The sequence below is a fragment of the Mobula hypostoma genome, chromosome 2 (genome assembly GCF_963921235.1).
Source record: "Mobula hypostoma chromosome 2, sMobHyp1.1, whole genome shotgun sequence".
NCBI classification, from domain to species: Eukaryota; Metazoa; Chordata; class Chondrichthyes; order Myliobatiformes; family Myliobatidae; genus Mobula; species Mobula hypostoma.
This window is the reverse complement of record NC_086098.1, coordinates 243726256-243747198: the sequence shown is the minus strand read 5'-3', so window position 1 is coordinate 243747198 and position 20943 is coordinate 243726256. Positions and strand designations below refer to the sequence as shown.

The 20943-nt window shown below is 42.0% G+C and overlaps 1 protein-coding gene across 1 annotated transcript in view; it reads left to right on the top strand.

Moving 5' to 3' along the window:
* The window catches only part of ilf2 (interleukin enhancer binding factor 2), a 56150-nt gene that overhangs the window by 20527 nt on the left and 14680 nt on the right, over nucleotides 1-20943 (top strand). Inside the window, exons 4-10 of the mRNA XM_063041863.1 lie at nucleotides 2476-2580; nucleotides 5418-5495; nucleotides 6621-6723; nucleotides 10493-10558; nucleotides 11199-11315; nucleotides 14880-14958; nucleotides 16436-16523. Of these exons, the coding sequence (XP_062897933.1) occupies nucleotides 2476-2580; nucleotides 5418-5495; nucleotides 6621-6723; nucleotides 10493-10558; nucleotides 11199-11315; nucleotides 14880-14958; nucleotides 16436-16523 (636 nt within the window). The remainder of the gene's footprint in view (nucleotides 1-2475; nucleotides 2581-5417; nucleotides 5496-6620; nucleotides 6724-10492; nucleotides 10559-11198; nucleotides 11316-14879; nucleotides 14959-16435; nucleotides 16524-20943) is intronic.

Here is a 20943-nt window from a genome sequence, read left to right as displayed (position 1 = left end):
TGGCTTCACATGAGCCTGATCGGGGAGAGGGGAGGGGAAACTGAGCAGATGCTAGACCTTGCCCAAGGGTGACCTGTAGGCTAGTGGAGGGAAGGAGTGCCTTACACCTCCTTTGGTTGAGATATATCTCTACCTTGCCACCCATTGATCAACAAAGTGAAATGGAGAAATTCCTGGCAACCTAATCTGGTGGAATATATATGAGGCCCGCCGTTGGTCGAGATTGACCGTGGATGTTGTATCCCAGCTGTCTGCGTGATGCGCAAGCCAGGGCACTACAATATGGAGAGCAAGCTGTTGCCCATACGACGGACTCCCCACTCTCTACGTGGCTGATGAATCCAAAGGAAGGGCAGAGACTGATAGTTTGGCACCAGCAGTGTCACAGGAGTTGCCAGTCAGCAGTGAACTCAACATAAGACTACCTTAGGGACTCCAGCTCTGGATTTTTCCTCAGAGTTTATTCCCGAAACCTTTCTCACAAGGCAGTGGAGGTTGAGATTAGAGTTTTCCTTCTAGATGAGCTGCTAACCACGGCTGATGAGCCCAGTGCCATCTTGTAACTGATCTTGCAAATTCCATTGAGAGTTTGAGGAGATGTAGTATATTACAAAAGACTCTTGCAAATTTCTACAGATGTACCATGGAGAGTATTCTGACTGGCTGTATCGCCATCTAGTATGGAGGGGCCACTGCACAGGATTGGGAAAAAAAAAGCTGCAGAAATTTGCACACTCAGCCAGCTTTATCATGGGCACAAGCCTTCCTAGCATCCAGGACATGCGTTCTTCTCATTGTTACCATCTACAAGGAGATACAGGAGCCTGAAGACACACACTCAATGTTTTAGGAACAGCTTCTTCTCCTCTGCCATCAGATTACAGAACAGTCCATGAATATTACCTCTCTACTTTTCAGTTTTTTGCACTGCTTATTTAATTTAAATATATATTGTATTTTTGTTTTTTGTATTGCACAATACTGCTACCGCAAAACAACAAATGTCACAACATATGTCAGTGATATTAAACCCGATTCTGATACTGCTGGTTACTCCATTCCTTAATCATTTCTCTTTTACCTCTTTTACTTTTGATGATGCTTATTGCTTGAGGTATGGATTTAAGGATACCAATCAGCCTCGTTGTTCTCTCTCTCTCTCTCTCACTGCCTGCATATCCTAAATGCTCTATTGACAGACTGTTCAATTGTGCACGGCATTGTAACCGAGCTTCAGTTTCCTGTCCATAAAAGTTTTAAAGCTTTTATTAAACATCTAATTAGCTTTGGACTCAAAGTGGATTAACTTGCATTTCATGACAGTTAACTCAACCAGATTTTCTCCATCCCATTAATCCATCTGCCTTTATAACATTCAACTCCAAACTTCAAGTTTTAGTTACGGTTTCATCTCTGTACTTGTTTGCATAACTCTGATCAAAGTCACTGATTATTACATTGCGAAAATCTCTGTTTTGGTACATCCTAATATTAAATCAAATTCTTTCCTCCATGAACTTACTCCCTTTATTCTCCTCAAGAAGAAACAAAAGCAGACGCATAGGCAAATGATTAATTTAGTAAATCTGTCATATCTTTATGAAAATAAAAAAAATATCTTAGATGATGGAAATCTGAAATAAAAGTAGAAAGCATTAGGAATGTTCAGTAGATCATTTCTGACAAAGGGTCTTTGACCTGGAATGGTAACTCATCAGATGGGTGTGAGGGAAATGAGGGCTATGGTTGTGTAAGAGGGAAGGGTGAGATTGGTTCTAGTGTAGGTTTATATAGGTTGGTTCACACGGTAGGGCAGTGGGGTTCGAACATCCTCTGCTGAAAGTTTGCACGTTCTTCCCTTGTGTGCATGGATTTCTTCTGGGTTTTCCGGATTGTCCCACAATCCAAAGACCTATTGTTAGTGGGTTAATTGGCTATTGTAAATTATTCTGTGATTAGGCTAGGGCTTAATCAATGCGTTACTAGGCAGTATAGCTCATTGGGCCAGAAGGTCTTGTACCGCACTCTGTCCCTAAATAAAATAAATACATAAATACGTAAACACTGCGGGCTGAAAGCCTTGCACTATGCTGCACTGTCATCTATTCTAAATGTTAAGTGTTTCCGAAACCTTATGTTCTTATTGACATTTTTTAACCACCCGTTACAGTCACTCTCTAACAGAGGCATTTTCTGTGTCAGTTTCACTCTTCTCTCTTGCCTCAAGTTTCCTTACAAAGGCAGTTTATTCAGTTGAATTTTGATGTGACAGGTGATTCTGATCATCTGTGAGAGCCATGCTACTTGCAGTGAGAACTTTTAGTAATGTTTTAAAGATTTTTATTGTTGCACTGTGCTGCTTTGGTATTGATTAGGGAATTTTTGATGGTTTCAGTGAAGAATAAAATAGTTGTTTGCTTCATTTTTATGCCTAAGATTTTCTCTTCAAATTCATTATCCTGCATCCCTTCACAGTGTGAGATGGCTTTCCCCCGGGTGAAACCAGCTCCTGATGAAACTGCTCTGAGTGAGGCATTACTGAAGCGAAACCAGGATCTGTCTCCTACTCCAGCTGAACAGGTAAACGCTGAATTACTTTTCAGGAGTTGTGCAAAGCTTTCGGGTTGTTTTATCAGGCCACCTGCAGCTTTTTTTTTCCCGCTCATCCTGTTCAGAAATTCCACTGCACTGCATTTGATGCATGTTTGCTGCTTCTCTGCACATTTGTAGAGTCAACTTGAGCAATTTACAGTAGTACTAAACATTTTTCTCCCCCACTGCCTTTCCCAAATCCACCACCTCTCGAGAGGAAAATATGGAGGCGATAACAGAGGTAGTCTTTTTTTACACAGAATGGTGAGTGTGTGGAATGCAATATCAGGGGTTGTGTAGAGGCAGGTACATTAAGGACATTTAAGAAACTCTTAGGCACATGGTCAAAAGAAAGAAAAGAATGGAGGTCTATGTGGGATTGATCATGGATTAGGTTAAAGGGGCCTATATTGTGCTGTATGTTCTATGCCCCTGATTATATTCTCTTAGATCAGGTATTCCTGGTGGGATGGAGATACATGATACGTCTCTTACCAAATGAGGTGTAAGGCTGCAGGTCACCCCTGAGCAAGGTCTAGCACCTCCTTGGCACCCCTGCCCCCAAGATCAGGGTCATGTGGTGAATGGTCATATGAGCAGCTAGTGCATATCACAAGTCTTGGTTATGCGACCGCTAACACCAAGCAGACAGTCTCTGAAGAGTATTGATAATGGTTGGGGTCACCCGTCTTGTAAAGGCACTGCCTAGAACATATGGCAAACCACCTCTGCAGAAAAACTTAGCAAGAACAATCATGGTCAAAGACCATGATCGCCCACTTCATACAACACAGCATGTAACAAATGATTCCTTACCATCCCAGCTGCTGCATCTCTGTGTCTAAATATTGCAGTGACAGATTTATCAGCTGTGTGTTTATCAGCTGAGCCTTATGTGCTGTTCCCAGCTAGGATCATGAGAGGAAAGTATAGAGCTGGTACCAGTCTATCCTCACCCTGCTTTGAAACCCCCAGAACACCAACCTATCTCCACCCCATTCTAACTGTAACTCTTGTCCCACTGCATAAGAGAATTAATTGAGTATGAATCGCAATTCAGCCATGTTGATTCTAGTAGAGTCTAACTTCTCTCCACCATTGTGCAAGGGGACCGCTGAATTTGTCTCTAATACACTGACGCTGCACAGAGAGGTAGCAACTCTTCTTAAGCAGCAGCTTGGCTGCAAAATTCATGGGCCTGCTCTCTTCAAGATGAAGTAAGAGCGACTCAATGTGTGTGTCCCTCATTACTTGAACAACGCATACCATGCACTTTAATAAATCACTGACTGAGAACAAATGGTACTGAGTTGACTGATATGTTTCTGATGTCAAGAAACATTTTTTCCCATGAGCCCACAAGACAGAGGAGCAGAATCAAGCCATTCAGCCCTTCGAGTCTGCTCCACCATTCCATCATGGCTTATTCATTGTCCCTCTCAATCCCAGTTTCCTTCCTTCACCCTGTAACCTTCGACATTCTGACTAATTACGAACCTATCAATCTTCTCTTTTAAGCATACCCTTGACTTGGCTTCCATGCTGTCTGTAGTAGTGAATTCCACAGATTCACTATCGTCTGACTAAAGAAATTCCTTCTCATCTCTGTTCTAAATAGACGTCCCTCAATTCTGAAGCTGTGCCTTCTGGTCCTAGATTCCCCTACTATACAGCCTCCCCACATTTGCTCTATCTGAGCTGTTCAGTATTCGATAGGTTTCAATTGGATTTCCCCCTCATTCTTTTAAATTCCAGTGAGTACAGGCCCAGAACCATCAAACACTCCTCATATATTAAGCAAACAAGCCTCTCCTTCCCAGAATCATTCTCATGAACTTCACCCGGACCCACTCCAGAGCCAGTACATTTTTTTTAGATAAGGGGCCCAAAGTTGCTCACAATACTCCCAAGTGTGGTCTGACCAATGCTTTATAAAGCCTTAGCATTACATCCTTGCTCTTGTATTCTAGTCCTTTCAAAGTGAATGCAAACATTGCATTTGCCTTTCTTGCCACCGACTGAACCTGCAGGCTAACCTTTAGGGAATCCTGCATTAGGACTCCCAAGTCCCTGTGCACCTCTGATTTTTTAAATGCTCTCCTTGTTAAAAAATGGTCTCTGTCTGTATTCCTTCTATCAAAGTGTATAATGTAAAGTTGTTCACCAGCAACTTTGATGCATGTTGCTTGAATTTCCAGCATCGGCAGAATTCCTCGTGTTTAATGTAACTTCCCTACATTTTATTCTATCTGCCACTTCTTTCCCAATCTAAGACTTTCAGGAGACTTATATGCTTCCTCAACACTATCTGCTCCTCCACCTATCTTTGTATTGTCTGCAAACTTGGCCACAAAGCCATCAATTCAATCATCCAAATTATTGTCATATAACATGAAAAGAAGCGGTCCCAACACTGACCCCTTTGGAGCACCAGTAGTCACTGGCAGCCAACCAGAAAAAGCCCCTTTTATGCCCACTCTTTACCTCCTGCCAGTCTGTCTGTCTGTCTGTTCATGCTAGTACCTTTCCTGTAATACCAAGGGCTCTTATCTTGTTAAGCAGCCTCATAAAGGCCTTTTGAAAATCCAGGAATACCCCTGAAGAAGGGTCTTGGCTCGATATGTAGATTCTGCTTGAGCTGCTGACTTCCTCCTGAATTCTGTGTCTTTTGTTTGTTCTTCCCCCCCCCCCCCTGAAATTGCGGAATCCCATGCCGTCAGGGTTGTGACGGGAAATTTGCCTCCTTTATAAATGGGGAATTGTATACCGAGACTTTGTTTAATTTTATGGTGTAATACTAATACTAAGAATATTTTTTTCCCTAGGCTTCTATACTTTCCCTGGTTACAAAGATTAACAATGTCATCGATAATCTGATTGTGGCTCCAGGCAACTTTGAAGTGGTAGGTTTGGCAATGTCCAATTACAAACTCCTGTGGAGGAGCTGCAAACCTTGTGCTGTTGTTACCGTTGTTAACTTTGGATTTGTATTGCCATTAAAACTTGCAACTATTCATATGTGTCACGTTTTTTGATATCAGTAGCCTCACTATACTTTTGGAACAGATATGTTGGGCTCATAGTTAACCTAATGTGTATGGAGGTTCATTGATTAAATGATTTATGACTGGATTGATTTTCTTCATCAGGCTACCTTGGCAGAGTCATTTTTTTGTTCGTCTGCATTGAATAGATTTTTCTTTTTGGAGAAGGGCGCCAATACAGTTCCCTCTTCAAACTGCCTGCTGGATCATTTAAGAATGACGGCTATCTCATTTAGCCTATGGTTGATCCTTTATGGATTGATTTATTGTTAGAGGCAAGGGTCCCGATCCGAACGGTAGGATTCACTGTAAGTTCATGAACTTCAACCAGGGCAGATCTGCAGTAATGCATAAATGTTTGTTGGAGACTCTTGTGTGCCAAGATCCACATCCAAGAATGGCTAATTGTCACCATGGGCCTTGCACCCAGAATGGAACCTAATCCCTACAGATCAGAGAGAAAGAATAGAGAGCAATTTCCCTTGTGTTGTGCTGAACCTCTCCTTCCCCCTCCTGCCTGTTACACCACTGACGTTTTAGGGTAGTAATGAAGGTCCTCCATCTCTCTCTTCAAAACTAATTTTGGTCTTGGTCTTGGCAGTTGGTGCTCAGGGCTTCCTCTTGATTTTCACTATGGTCAGTTATGCAAGACCCAGGAATACCTTCGTATGTAAAAGAATTCTTCATTGCTGTTTCCATAACAGTTTTGATTGACCAGTCAGGGTTACTAGGCCTGAGCTGAACCCCTGGACCTGGAGGAGTGGTGGACCACTCTTAGTCTGGCCTCTAACCTTTGTCCTGTTTGGATTGAATGACCATACCAAGAGCCGAAGCATAAAGCCCTGACTCCAGACAACATAGATCTGCAGGTCATTGAGGCTCGCAAGCCTCCAAACCACGGCAAGGTTGTGGTCCTCTTGGAGGTCCCCTGTTCTGCTGTGAACAAATTGTAAACTTGTCTTTTTTCCCCCCCATTCGTCAAAGCAAATCGAGGAAGTGCGTCAAGTTGGCTCGTACAAGAAGGGGACAATGATGATGGGCCACAATGTTGCTGACCTTGTTGTTATTCTAAAGATATTGCCAACCTGTAAGTATCGTAAACAAACCCGGAGGGTTTCGCCAATTATCCATCTGTCTTTGATAGATAAATGAGTTCAAAGTAAATTTATTATCAAAGCACATGTCACCATATTCAACTCAGAGATTAGGTTTCTTGCGGGCGTTCACAGTAACTCCAAGAAACACCGTAGAATCAGTGAAAGACTGCACCCAACAGGACAGGCAATCAATGTGTAAAAGGAAACACACTGCAAACGTGAAAGAGAAAATATATATAATAATAGTTCAAAGTAAATTTATTATCAAGGTACAAACGCATAACCATATACAATCCTGAGGTTAATTTTCTTGCAGGCATACTCAGTAAATCTGCAATAGGATAATAACCATAATAGATAGACCGCACCAATTTGGGCATTCAGCCAGTGTACAAAAGATAACAAAAAAAAGAACTAATAATTAATAAGCATTAAATATCGAGGACATGAAATGAAGAGTTCTTAAAATTGAGTCCATAGGTAGTGGGAACATTTCAATGATGGGGCAAGTGAAGTTGAGTGAAGTGATCCCCTCTGGTCCAGGAACCTCATGGTTGAAGGGTAATAACTGTTCCTAAACCTAGTGGTGCGAGTCCTGAGGTTCCTGTACTTTCTTCCTGATGGCAACAGCAAGAAGAGAGCATGTCCTGGGTGGTCGGGGTCCTTGATGATGATGATGATGATAATAAATAAACAATAAATATTGAGAACAAGAAACCTTCTAAATATACTGAAAACCTTCAAAGCTTTTTTTCGAGGACAATGCTGTCAAAGCAACGAATTTACGGTGTTCTATATTTGGAGAAATATTTGTTTTGTCTTTTAAACTGCATGCTCATTTGTGGTCCTGTGTTCCTTACTGAAATAATTCCTAGTCCTGGTGAAGGGTCTCAGTCAGAAATATCGACTGTTTATTCATTTCCATAGATGCTGCCTCTGTCCTGCTGAGTTTCTCCAGCACTTTGTATGTGTTTTGCTCTGAATTTCCAGCATTGGCAGAGTTTCTTGTATTTCTGAAGTAATTGATGACTAGCCTTTGTGTTTTGTCGTAACATTGCCCCCTATCGCTGATACTTTGCTGATTAAAGTAGGTGACTTCTTTGTCAAAGTGACTCTGTCTATTTTCTGGCATAGTCTTTGATAAAGTAGAAAGGTTGCAAAATGTTTAAGCTCTTAATATACTTATCTAATTCAGCTTGCTGAGATGTTACCTAAATCAGTCAGGGATGAGAATAACAACGTACTGCTTTGGGGCTATCAGTCTGTCATAATATTTCTGCTGTTGTGACAATTAACTTCAAAATAACCCCAGAGTTTTAGTTCTCTTGACCTTGCTTGCTGAAGTTAATTGCTCTGTGTAACATTTGAAGCACCGAATACATTGTGTGTTTGAGCCCCCTGGTTCTGTTATTAATCCCATTTGACGTAATTCACATTTACCACATCTATCTGTGACATGTAACCTTCAAGATGTGCACAATCTGTTTAATTAACTGCCTGCCTTCTTGGCTCTTTCACTCACATTTGGGATCATTCATGCTGTCTTTTATTTTTTCCTAGAGGTACAGTTTGGAATAGGCCCTTCCGGCCCTTTGACCGTACCGCCCCAGCAACCCACCTATTTAACCGTAGCCTAATCATGGCACAATTTACAATGACCAATTAACCTACCAACCAGTACATCTTTGAACTGTGGAAGGAAACTGGAGCACCCGGAGAAAACCCACACGTTCCACAGGGAGGACGTACAGACTCCTTACAGATGACATCGGAATTAGTCATAGTCATACTTTATTGATCTCGGGGGAAATTGGTTTTCGTTACAGTTGCACCATATATAATAAATAGTAATAAAACAATAAATAGTTAAATAGCAATATGTAAATGATGCCAGGAAATAAGTCCAGGACCAGCCTATTGGCTCAGGGTGTCTGACCCTCCAAGGGAGGAATTGTAAAGTTTGATGGCCACAGGCAGGAATGACTTCCTATGACGCTCTGTGCTGCATCTCGGTGGAATGAGTCTCTGGCTGAATGTACTCCTGTGCCCACTCAGTACATTATGTAGTGGATGGGAGACATTGTCCAAGATGGCATGCAACTTAGACAGCATCCTCTTTTCAGACACCACTGTCAGAGAGTCCAGTTCCATCCCCACAACATCACTGGAATACGAATGAATTTGTTGATTCTGTTGGTGTCTGCTACCCTCAGCCTGCTGCCCCAGCACACAACAGCAAACATGATCGCACTGGCCAGCACAGACTCGTAGAACATCCTTAGCATCGTCCGGCAGATGTTAAAGGACCTCAGTCTCCTCAGGAAATAGAGACGGCTCTGACCCTTCTTGTAGACAGCCTCAGTGTTCTTTGACCAGTCCAGTTTATTGTCAACTCGTATCCCCAGGTACTTGTAATCCTCCACCATGTCCACACTGACCCCTTGGATGGAAACAGGGGTCACCGGTACCTTAGCTCTCCTCAGGTCTACCACCAGCTCCTTAGTCTTTTTCACATTAAGCTGCAGATAATTCTGCTCTCACCATGTGACAAAGTTTCCTACCGTAGCCCTGTACTCAGCCTCATCTCCCTTGCTGATGCATCCAACTATGGCAGAGTCATCAGAAAACTTCTGGAGATGACAAGACTCTGTGCAGTAGTTGAAGTCCAAGGTGTAAATGGTGAAGAGAAAGAGAGACAAGACAAAATTGCACCCCAAACTCTTAACACGCTGAACTGTAATAGCACCCAGATATCTCTCCGAGGCTGTTAAACCTTCTGACCAAAACTAGATTTCTTTGCAAACAGAGAGCATTACTGTTTGCAGTGCTCAATGCAAAGTATATGAATTTTCGTACGTAGAACTGGTTATAGAAACTTGAGTTATGGGGAGAGGTTGAATAGCTTATGATGTTATTCCCTGGAGTGTAGGAGAATGAGGGGAGATCTTGGAGGTATACAAAATTATGAGGGATAGAGGTGGGGTAAATGCAGGCAGGTTTTTTCCCCTCAAGGTTGGACTAGAGATAGTAGGCTTCGGGTAAAAGGTGAAATATTTAAGGGAAACCTGAGGGAAGCTTTTCACTCAGCGGGTGGTGAGAGTGTGAAACAAGCTGCCTGCAAAAGTGGTGGATGCGGATTCATTTGTACCATTTAAGTGAAGTTTAGATAGGTTTGTGAATGAGAGGTGCATGGATGGCTATGGTCCAGGTGCAGACAGATGGGTCTAGACAGAAAACTTAGTCGGCATAGACTGAATGGTTTGAAGGGATTTTTTTGTGCTGTAGTTCTTGATGACTCTATGTAAGCCTTCCAGGACTGGATGCCAGAATAGCCTAGACACTATTAACAGCTTGGGCTGTCAGAATTCAGTTCTGGCATCCTCTGTAAGGAGTCTCTGTTTGTCCTCCCTATGGAATGCATGGGTTTTCCTTCCACAGTCCAGAGATGAACTGGTTAGGTTAATTGGGCATTGTAAATTGCCCCGTGATTAAGTTAGGGTTAAATTGGGGTGGGGTGGGGTGTGGGGAGTGGTATTGCTGGGGCACTGTGGCTCAAAGGACCGGAAGGGCCTACTCCCTGCTATATCTAAATAAAATAAGATCCAACACAAGATGGTGCTCATCGATCTGCATCGATAATATTAACGCTTGTTTCATCTTGAGATGAAAGATTGTCCAACTTGTTGCTCACTTTGTAATTTGTACTTCAGTCTGTGCTTCAGCCCCAATTTATCCTTGTGTTTCTCTCTCGTCTTGCAGTGGAAGCTGTCGCTGCCTTGGGTAACAAAGTGGTTGACACACTCCGGACTCAGGATCCATCTGAAAGTGAGTGCCAGACTGAATTCTTTGGGCACTTAGTACTTTGTTGTGTTTTTTTTTTGGCCTTTACATGCCTTTTTGGGGTTCATTGACTTTGTCTGCAGAAAGGCAGGAAAAATCATGCTTTAGGTTTAAACGTTGGTGGCCGGAGCTACCAGTAATCACCCTCGTTAGATCAGATGTTGTCTGTACAATTAAATCATCGGAATTAGGTGATTATCACCAATGTATATCAATGAAACTTGTTATTTTTATTTAATTTGTTTTTTGTATTTAGCGGTACAATGCAGACAGGCCCTTCCGGCCCAGCAACCCAGCTATTTAACCCCGGCCAATCAAGGACAATTTACAATGACCAGTTAACCAACTAACCAGTATGTCTTTGGCACCTGGAGGAAGCCGACACATTCACAGGGAGAACGTACAAGCTTCTTACAGGGAAAGCCAGAATTGAACTCTGAACTCTTGACGCCCTGAGCTGTAATAGCATTATGCTAATCGCTTTGCTACTATGGTGCACAAATATGGATAAAGGTGCTTGTGAATAATGGGAACTTTAGGAGGAGATGTTGTCAGGAAGACAGCTGTTTAAGTACGAAGGGCTTGGTGTTACTGCATCCAACCTAACATCTTTGTTCACTTCTAGCGCTCACCATGATCACAAACGATACTGGTTTTGAGATCAGTTCACCAGAAGCCACAGTTAAAATTCTCATCACTACAGTCCCACCCAACCTGCGTAAACTGGATCCAGAGCTCCACTGTAAGTATTTCAAAATCAAGATTTATTATCACTGATATCTCATGAAATTCATGGGTTCATGAACGGTTCAAAAATCTGTTCCTGAAGGTTTGCATGTATGTGTCTTCCAGCTCCTGTTTCTCCTCCCTTATGGTAGTAGTGAGAAGAGGGCATGTCCTAGGTGGTGAGGGTCCTTAATGATGGTAGTCCCAAGATGTCTTTGAAGGTGCAGAGGCTAGTTTACAACTCTGCAGCCTTTTCTTATTCTGTGCTTTGGCTGCTTCGTACCAGATGGTGATGCTCTCCGTGGTACATCTGTAGAAACTTGCAAGAGTTCTTGGTGACCTACCAAATCTTCTCAAACTCCTAATGAAGCATAGCCACTGGCATGCCTGCTTCGTGATCACGTCTAAATGTTGGGCACAGGATAGATCTTCAGAAATGTTGATTCCCAGCAACTTGAAACTGCTCATCCTTTTCACTGCTGACCCCTTGATGAGGACCAGTTTGCGTTCCCTCAATTTTCCCCTCCTGAAGTCTACATTAAATTCCCCAGTCTTAACTGACATTGAGTGCAAGGTTGTTTGTGTTGTGCCACCACTAAACTAGCTATAAATTACAACACAGCTGCAAGAAAAAGTTTGTGAACCCTTTGTAATAACTTGCTTTTCTGCGTTAATTATTCATAAAATGTGTTCTGAGCTTCATCTGTCACAATAATAGACAAACACAGTCTGCCTAAACTAATAATACACAACTGTACTACTCCTTATCAATACTGAGTACACCATTTAAGCAATCACAGTCTAAGTTCAAAAAAGTATGTGAACCTCTAGGGTAATGCCTTCTACAAAAGGTGTTTCAATCAATGAGATGAGATTGGAGGTGTGGGTTGTAGAGGTACTTTGACCTATAAAAAAACACACACAAAGTCAGGTTATTGACAGAGCCTGCGCTTCTGAAGAAAGATCTGTTTATGTGCACCACACCTCGATTTAAACAACTTTCAAAGGACCTTAGAAAAAGAATTGTAGAGATACATGAAGCTGAAAAAGAAAGACCTGAGTGTTCATCAGTCCACGGTAAGAGAAATTGTCTACAAGTGGAGGAAATTCAGTACATTTGCTACTCTCCCTAGTCCTGCAAAGACCACATCAAGAGCACAATGTGCAATGGTGGAGGTGGTGAAAAAGAACCCAAAGGTAACAATACAACTGCATAAATGTGGACACATGAACACAGACTTTAAGAAAAACACTGATCAAGAATGGTGTTCATGGAAGGAAACCACTGCTCTCCAAAAAAAAATATTGCTGCATGTCTCAAGTTTGCAAAAAAAACTTGCACACCAACACCAAAAGCTCATCTCAACTGTAAAGCATAGTGGAAGGAGCGTTGTGGTTTGGCGCTCCTTTACTGCTTCAGGGCCTGGGCAGCTTGCAATTGTTGAAGGAACAATGAATTCAAAATCATATCAGGACATTTTATGGAGAATGTCAGGGTAGCAGTCCAACACCTGAAGTTTAATAAAAGTTGGGTGATGCAACAAGACAATGATCCAAAACACAAGAGTAAATCATCAACAGAATGGTTTAAAAAGAAGAAAAATCTTGTTTTGGAATGGCCAAGTCAGAGTCCAGACCTTAACCCAATTGAGATGCTGTGGCATGACCTGAAGAGGACTGGTCATTTAAGATATCCTAGAAGTATTGATGAACTGAAACAGTTTTGTCTAGTGGAATGGTCTAAGATTCCTCCTCACCATTGTGCAAGTCTGATCAGCAGCTACAGGAAATGTTTGGTGGAGGTTATTGCCGCTAAAGGAGTTTCTACCAGTTATTAAATACAAGGTTTCACATACTTTTTCCAGCTTGGACTGGAAAACTAAACAATGTGTTTAGTGAATGACTAAGCAACATGTTCAATAAAGTCATGAGAAGTACAATTATTTGTGTGCTATTTAGGCAGATTGTGTTCGTCTGTTACTGTGATTTAGATGAAGATCAGACCATATTTTATGAGTAATTAATGGAGAAAACTAGGGTTCACAAACTTTTTCTTGCAACTGTATATATAAAATCAAATTGAAGAAGTAGTGCAAAAAGAGAGAAAGGAAATTACTGAGGTAGTGATCATAGGGTTCATTGTCCATTCAGAAATCTGATGTAGAGGGAAGGAGCTGTTCCTGAAATGTTGGAGTTTGTGTCTTTAGGCTCCTGCATCACCTCCTTGATGGTAGCAATGAGAAGAGAGCATGCCCTTGGTGATGCAATCCGTCAGAATGATCTCCATGCTACACCTGTAGAAATTTGCGAGTCTTTGGTGATATTAAATTTCATCGGACTCCTAATAAAATACAGAATTTCAGTCTGCATAGTCCACATGCTCTGCAGTCTCAGACAACTTGGCTGTCTTCCAGAGTGGACGTCACTTGCAGTGGATAGTCCAAACTGGATCAGCACTTCCGTGTAGAGCAGTGCTCTGGTTGTCATTCCCAACTGGCCGTTAATTCGTAGCACACATCCCCACAATCGTGACTGGCCTCCTTGTGTCGTTGTTATTGGGTGAGTGATGTTGTGGGGATGGAACTGGACTCTCTGACAGTGGTGTCTGAAAAGAGGATGCTGTCCAAGTTGCATGCCATCTTGGACAATGTCTCCCATCCACTACATAATGTACTGGTTGGGCACAGGAGTACATTCAGCCAGAGACTCATTCCACTGAGATGCAACACAGAGCGTCATAGGAAGTCATTCCTGCCTGTGGCCATCAAACTTTACAACTCCTCCCTTGGAGGGTTTGACACCCTGAGCCAATAGGCTGGTCATGGACTCATTTCCTGGCATAATTTATATTACTATTTAACTACTTATGGTTTTATTACTATTTAATTATTTATGGTGCAACTGTAACGAAAACCAATTTCCCCCGGGATCAATAAAGTATGACTATGATTATGAATTGGGAAAAAATATGACAAGCCCCACCTCCAATAGTGTAAGGTACCCTAATGGATACTGCTGGCACATGAGTGCCCCAGTGGTTGTCACTGGAAATCTTTTAGTCGCATTCAGAATGTAAAAGGGAATCAGTCCATGGTCTGGAATCAGAATCAGCACTGGCATGTGTTGTGAAATTTGTTGCTCTGCAGCTGCAGTACAGCACAATACATAATAAATACTATAAATTGCAATAATTAAATATATATAAATTAAATAAGTAATGCAAAAAAAATAGTGAGGTAGTGTGCATGGGCTTTTGTCCATTCAGAAATCTGATGGCAGAGGGGAAGAAGCGGTTCCTAAAATGGTATGTGTGTCTTCGGCCTCCTGTACCAACTGCTTGATGACATTTTATGGAGGAAATGCAGAAGAGATTAGGCAGTTCAGTCTGTACCCTTACAAGTACTAAACGGACTCACTTTTAAATGGCAGAGCTGATCGTGTTGACAGTCTGCTGATCTGATCTGTCAAAAGGTGGTGCATGAGCTGTTAATATTGGGATTTGAAAAACCACTTCTCTGAATAGCATGCAAGTCTGGTTCTCTCTGTTGTCTGTTGATGATATCATTCCCCTCCCTTCCAGTGGATATCAAAGTCCTGCAGAGTGCTTTGGCAGCAATCCGTCATGCTCGTTGGTTTGAGGAGAATTCCTCTCAGTCCACGTAAGTTACCGTTTGTTTGCTCCTCTTGGGAAAAGACTATGTGCACTGACTTAATCCAGTATTCTCTGCATCACATTCTTTGAATCTGCACTGGATACTTAACAGCCCACTGAATGTTGTAGATCTTTGAAAACTTGAGCTCAACATTGTCACTGGTGTAAATAATTATGCTACCTTCTAATTGTTCAGTGAAAAAAGAGAAGTCAGTCAGAGAAGAGCAGACATCAGTAGCTCAAAATCCCCCCAAGAATCAGCAGGAGGTTTACTAGATTAAATCTCCCTATGCTATTTGAACAAGTGTTCCCAGGGTGAGTGCAGCACAATTTAAATGTCAAGCCAAGCCCCCTCTACTCCTGCTGAACATTGACAGATAAATTGCACAGTTATTTAACTGAAAACTTCTGGTCCCTGTTTTGTACCTGGTGACTTGATGCTGTATCTGTTTTTAATGCTTTCCCAAGTTTTAGCTCTGGGACTGCTGTCTCGTTAAAACCAGACACTGCACCCAGAACAATGAGTCTAACCTAGGCATGTCCTTGTAAAAAAGACCATTGCCCTCAGTTTCCTTACAATAGGTCAATCCAGTGACTCATTTACAAGATGTTTTTTTATTACAAGTCCCTGCTCAATCCTGGCAAACAAATCCAATCTCTGTCATTAGGTCGTGGGTGAGTCCTTGCAGTAACAATATTACTGGGAGCTCTGAACTTTAAACTAAAGGGTTTGTGTTCAGAGGGGAAAAAATATTCAGTTATAGTTTCTTTCACAACTATTATTGCTGTCGAAATGAAAATTGCCTTTATTTTATATTGGATATATTAAAGTAACTTAATCCATTTACCCCTGAGGCTCTGTGAATTCAGTGGTTTTTCTTAGCCTTTGCTTATAAAAGAAAATAGGCAGCACATTAGTGTAGCAGTAAGCACAGGGCTATTACAGCTTGGGGGCATTTTGGGGTTCAGTCCTGGCACTGTTCTGTAAATAGTCTCTGTATGTCCTCCCCGTGTGGTTTTTCCCAGATGTACCGGTTTCCCCTCACAGTCCCAAAATGTACTAGTTAGTAGGTTAATTGGTCATAGTAAATTGTCCCGTGGTTAATTGGGGTTGTGGGGTTGCTGGGGCAACGTGGCTCGAAGGGCCTACTCTGAGCTGAATCGCTAAATTAAATAAGTAAATAACCCATGGATGTCCAAGCTTTGGCCGTGTGCCTGTGGACACACTGAGCCTTCACCTTTTCTAGGTTATTCATGTTTATTTTGCTTCAGTTTAGTAGCTGCAACAATATGAAAGGGGCTCTGCCCAGCAATTAGTCTCTTACTGATGAATCATTTGTAAATTTGAGATGAAAATTATCATAGTTTTATGTTGGATCTACTAATAGGAGTAGCAACCCATTTAGCCCTGAGGCTCTGTGAATTGAATGACATTTCACAAAGGCTGACAACTTAGGATAACACCTCTCACGCTTTGTTCTCAGAGTTAAGGTGCTGATTCGGCTGATGAAAGATCTGAGGTGTCGCTTTCCTGGATTTGAACCTTTAACGCCTTGGATCATTGATCTACTGGTACGTATTATTACCTCACAGGAGGACTGTAACTGTTCACTGAGCTGATCAAGTTAGAGATTGAGGCCACATGGACTGGGGAGGTTGCTCTTCCGTCCTAACTATGTGCAGTGAGGTGTTTGTTGACTGCTGCCTATGCATAACAATAGCCAGTAAACTATACATAACAATAATTAGTAAACTAAATGGTGTTCTTAAATGTCATTCCTGATGAAGGGTCTCGGCCTGAAAAGTCAACTGTTTATTCATTATCATAGATGCTACCCGACCTGCTGAGTTCCTCCAGCATTTTGTGTGTATTATTGTGGATTTCTAGCATCTTCAGAATTTCTAGTGTTCATAATAGTTAGCCCCAGTACTTTAGGATTAGGGAAGTGAAAGTTGGTAGGCATACCTCACTTGATTGTAATTCGGTAAGTCCTGTTTACCTGTCTGTGTGTTTGCTGTGTGTCTGAGTGCCTTTCGGGAGTAGAGGCTGCATACTGATAGTGTTAGTGCCATGAATCTTAGTTAACTGTCTGTTTCTCGGAATCAAGTGGAGCTTTGGCTGGGGAGAGATACCACCGTTGAGTAAACTAATTTGTGTTCTTGAAAGTAATTCAAAAAGAACTTGCCCAGAGGGTGGTGGGAATGTGAAACGTGGTACCAAAGGGATTGAGTAAGCAGGTTGTATAGGTGCAATTCAGGAGCCATATACGACGGAGAAGAGAAAAGAGTGGCGTAGCGGTTAGTGCAGCCATTTTACAGTTTAGTGATCACCAGTCAGGGTTCGTTCCCTGCCACTGTAAGGACTCTGTTCTCTCTATTACCGTGTGGGTTTCTTCTGGGTGCTCCAGTTTCCGCCCACAGTCTAAAGACATACAGGTTGGAGTGAGTTAGTTGTGGGTATGCTTTATTGGTGCTGGAAGCATGGCAACACTTACGAGCTGTTCCCAGCATATCCCGGGGCTACGTTGGTAGTTGATGAAAAAAGTTGCATTTCACTGTTGTACGTTTCCATATATATGTGAGAAATCAAGCTAATCTTTAATCTCAGAGGGCTGATAGAATTAGATGAGTAAAGACGAGATGTATCTTAGTAGACCATGGGTGTTAGCATGGTCTGGTTGGAATGAACAGTCTGGTTGAATGTGGCGTCCATTATCTCTGTGGTGCATCAGCTCATTAGGAAGGATGTGGAGTCTTTGGAATGAGGGCAAAATAGGTTCACCAGGATGTAGCCTAGATTGGAGTGTATTTTCTATAGGGAGACATTGGACAAACTTGCATTGTTTCCTCTGGTGAGGCTGAGGGAATATTTCACAAAAGTATATAAAATTGAGAGGCATAGTCAGAACTTTATCCCAGGGTGAAAATGTCAAATGCTGGAGGACGTGAGTTTAAGGGGAGAAGGGGACAGTTTTAACATTTGTGGAACAAGTATTTTTTAACTGGAACACACTGGACAGATATTATATCAATATTTAAGAGGCATTTAGACAAGGAACAGAGAACTGGGTCATGTACAGGCAGATGGGATTAGTTTAAACTGGCATTATGGTGAGCTGAACAATCTGTTCCCTAGGGTGAAGCAATTGCATGATCTGTCTTGTATTGTAACACTGCAGAACTGTTGCCGTCTGCTGAGAGGATCAATGTCTCTCTTCCATCCATCCAACATGTATGCAGGGCTCTTAGCATTGTCAATGATCTCTCTCATCTGTCCAACAATCTCTTTGGCCCCTTATCGTCAGGCAGGACGTACCATAGCATTAGGACAGGACTGTTAGGATGGGAAACAGTTTCTTCTCCCAGAGTCTACTGAACTCACTGCCACCACCCAGTTCTCACCATGTAGGAAGCGCCAGTAGTGTTATACTGTTTACTTTTTGACCTGTGTTGTAAATGCACCTTATGCTAAATGTCAGTCTTCTGGAATATAGCTTATTTGTTAATTTATTTGTGTTAATATTACTTAGTGTTGTGTGTGAGTTATATGCACTGTGTGGTGCACCTTGGTCTGGAGGAATATTGTTCTGTTTGCAGGTATACATGTATACAGTTGAAATGACAATGAACTTGAATTCCTCATATTCTGACAGGAATAAAGATGTGGCCATATGAACAAAGATCATGATTTTTTTTTCTCTGCCATCACAATTATGCTCAGATGCTTGGGCTTTTATTTTCCATAAGACTATGGGATAGAGGAGCAGAATTAGGCCATTTGGCCCATCGAGTCTTTTCATGGCCGATCTAATTTTCTTCTCAGCCCAATCTCCTGCCTTCTCCCTGTATCTCTACATACCCCGATCAATCAAGAATCCATCAACCTCTGCTTTAAAGGGACTTGGCCTCCACAGCTGCCTGTGGCAAAGAATTACACAGATTCATCACTCTCTGGCGAAAGAAATCCCCCCTTGTCCCTGTTCTGAAAGGACACCCCTCTATTCTGAGGCTCCCACCACAGGAAGCATCCTTTCCACATCCACTCTATCACCATTCAATATATTTCAATGAGGTTTCAAAACTCCTCACAATACTCCACATGAGGCCTCACCAGTGCTTTATAAAGTCTCGACATTACATCCTTACTTTTATATTCTAGTCCTCTTGAAATGAATCCTAACATTGCATTTGTTTTCCTCACCACAGACTCAACCTTTAAGGAATTAACCTTTAAGGAATCCTGCATAAGGACTCCCAAGTCCATTTGCATCTCAGTGTTTTGTATTGTCTTTACATTTAGCAAATAGTCAACCCTTTCATTTCTTGTATCAAAGCGCATACCCGACACTGTATTTCATCTGCTATATTTTTCACCCATTTGTGTCCTTCTGTGGCTTCTCCGCTTCCTCAAAACTTCCTGCCCCTCCCCTATCTTCATATCATCTGCAAATTTGCAACAAGCCATCAATTCCATCATTGACATATAACAGAAAAAGAATCGGTCCCAACTCAGACCCTTATAGAACACCACTAGTCACCGTAGTCAATCAGAAAAGGCTCTCTTTATTCTTACCCTTTGCCTCCTGCCAATCAGCCATTGCTTTATCCATGCTAGAATCTTTCCTCTAATACAGTGGGCCGTAATTTGTTAGGCAGCCTCGTGTGGCACCTTGTCAAAGGCCCTCTGAAAGTCCAAGTACACAACGCCAACCTATTCTTTCTCTATCCTGCTTGTTATTTCTTCAAAGAATTTCAACAGATTTGTCAGGCAAGATTTTCCCTTGAGGAGACCATGCTGACTACGGCCTATTTTTATCACCTACTTTCAAGTATCCTGAGACCTCATCCTTAATAATCGACTCCAACCACCGAGGTCAGACTAACTGACCTGTAGTTTCTTTTCTTCTGCCTTTCTCCTTCTTAAAGAGTGGAGTGACATTTGCAATTTTCCAGTCTTCTGGAACGATTTCAGAATCTTGTGCTTTTTGAAAGACCATTTCTAATGCCTCCACGATCTCTTCAGCCACCTCTTTCAGAGCCCTGGTACACCATCTGGTCCAGGTGACTTATCTACCTTAAGACCTTTCAGTTTCCCCAAGAACCTCCTCTCTCGTTATGGTAACTTCACACACCTCATGACCCCTGACTTCTGGAACTTCCACCATATTGTTAGTGTCTTCCACAGTGAAGACTGGCACAAAATACTTATTCAGTTCATTGTGCACCATGACTATCTCTCCAGCATTGTTTTCCAGTTGTCTGATATCCACTCTTGCCTCTCTTTTACACTTTATGTTAAGAAACTTCTGGTATCCTCTTTAATATTATTGGCTAGCTTACTGTCATGTTCCCTCTTTACCTTTTTAGTGACTTTTTTAATTGCCTTCTGTTGGCGTTTAAAAGTTTCTCAATCCTCCAACTTCCCACTAATTTTTGATTTATTATGTGCTCTCTCTTTGGCTTTTATGTTGGCTTTGACTTCTTTTGTTAGCCACGGTTGTGTCGTCTTCCCTTTAGAATACTTCTTCCTCTTTGGGATGTATATATCCTGTGTTTTCCGAATTTCTTCCAGAAATTCCAGCCATTGCTGCTGTACGTCATCTCTGTCCGTGTTCTTTTCCAGCTCCACTCGTGCCTCTGCAATTCCCTTTACTCCACTGTGAGACTGATACAGCTGACTTCAGCTCCTCCTTCTCAAATTTCAGGGTGGATTTGATCATATTATGATCACTTGCTCCAAGGATTCTTTTACCTGAAGCTCTCTCAATCAATCCTGGTTCTTTGCACAACACCCAGCTCAACCATAAGCTGCACTGTAGAAATTTGCCCTTCTGGAATCCAGCACCAACCTGGTTTTTCCCAATCTACCTGTATATTGAAGTCCCCCGTGACTATTGTAACATTGCCCTTTTAGCATGCATTGTCTATCTCCCACTGTAATTTGTAGGCCACATCTTTACTACTATTTGGGGATCTGTAGACAACTCCCATT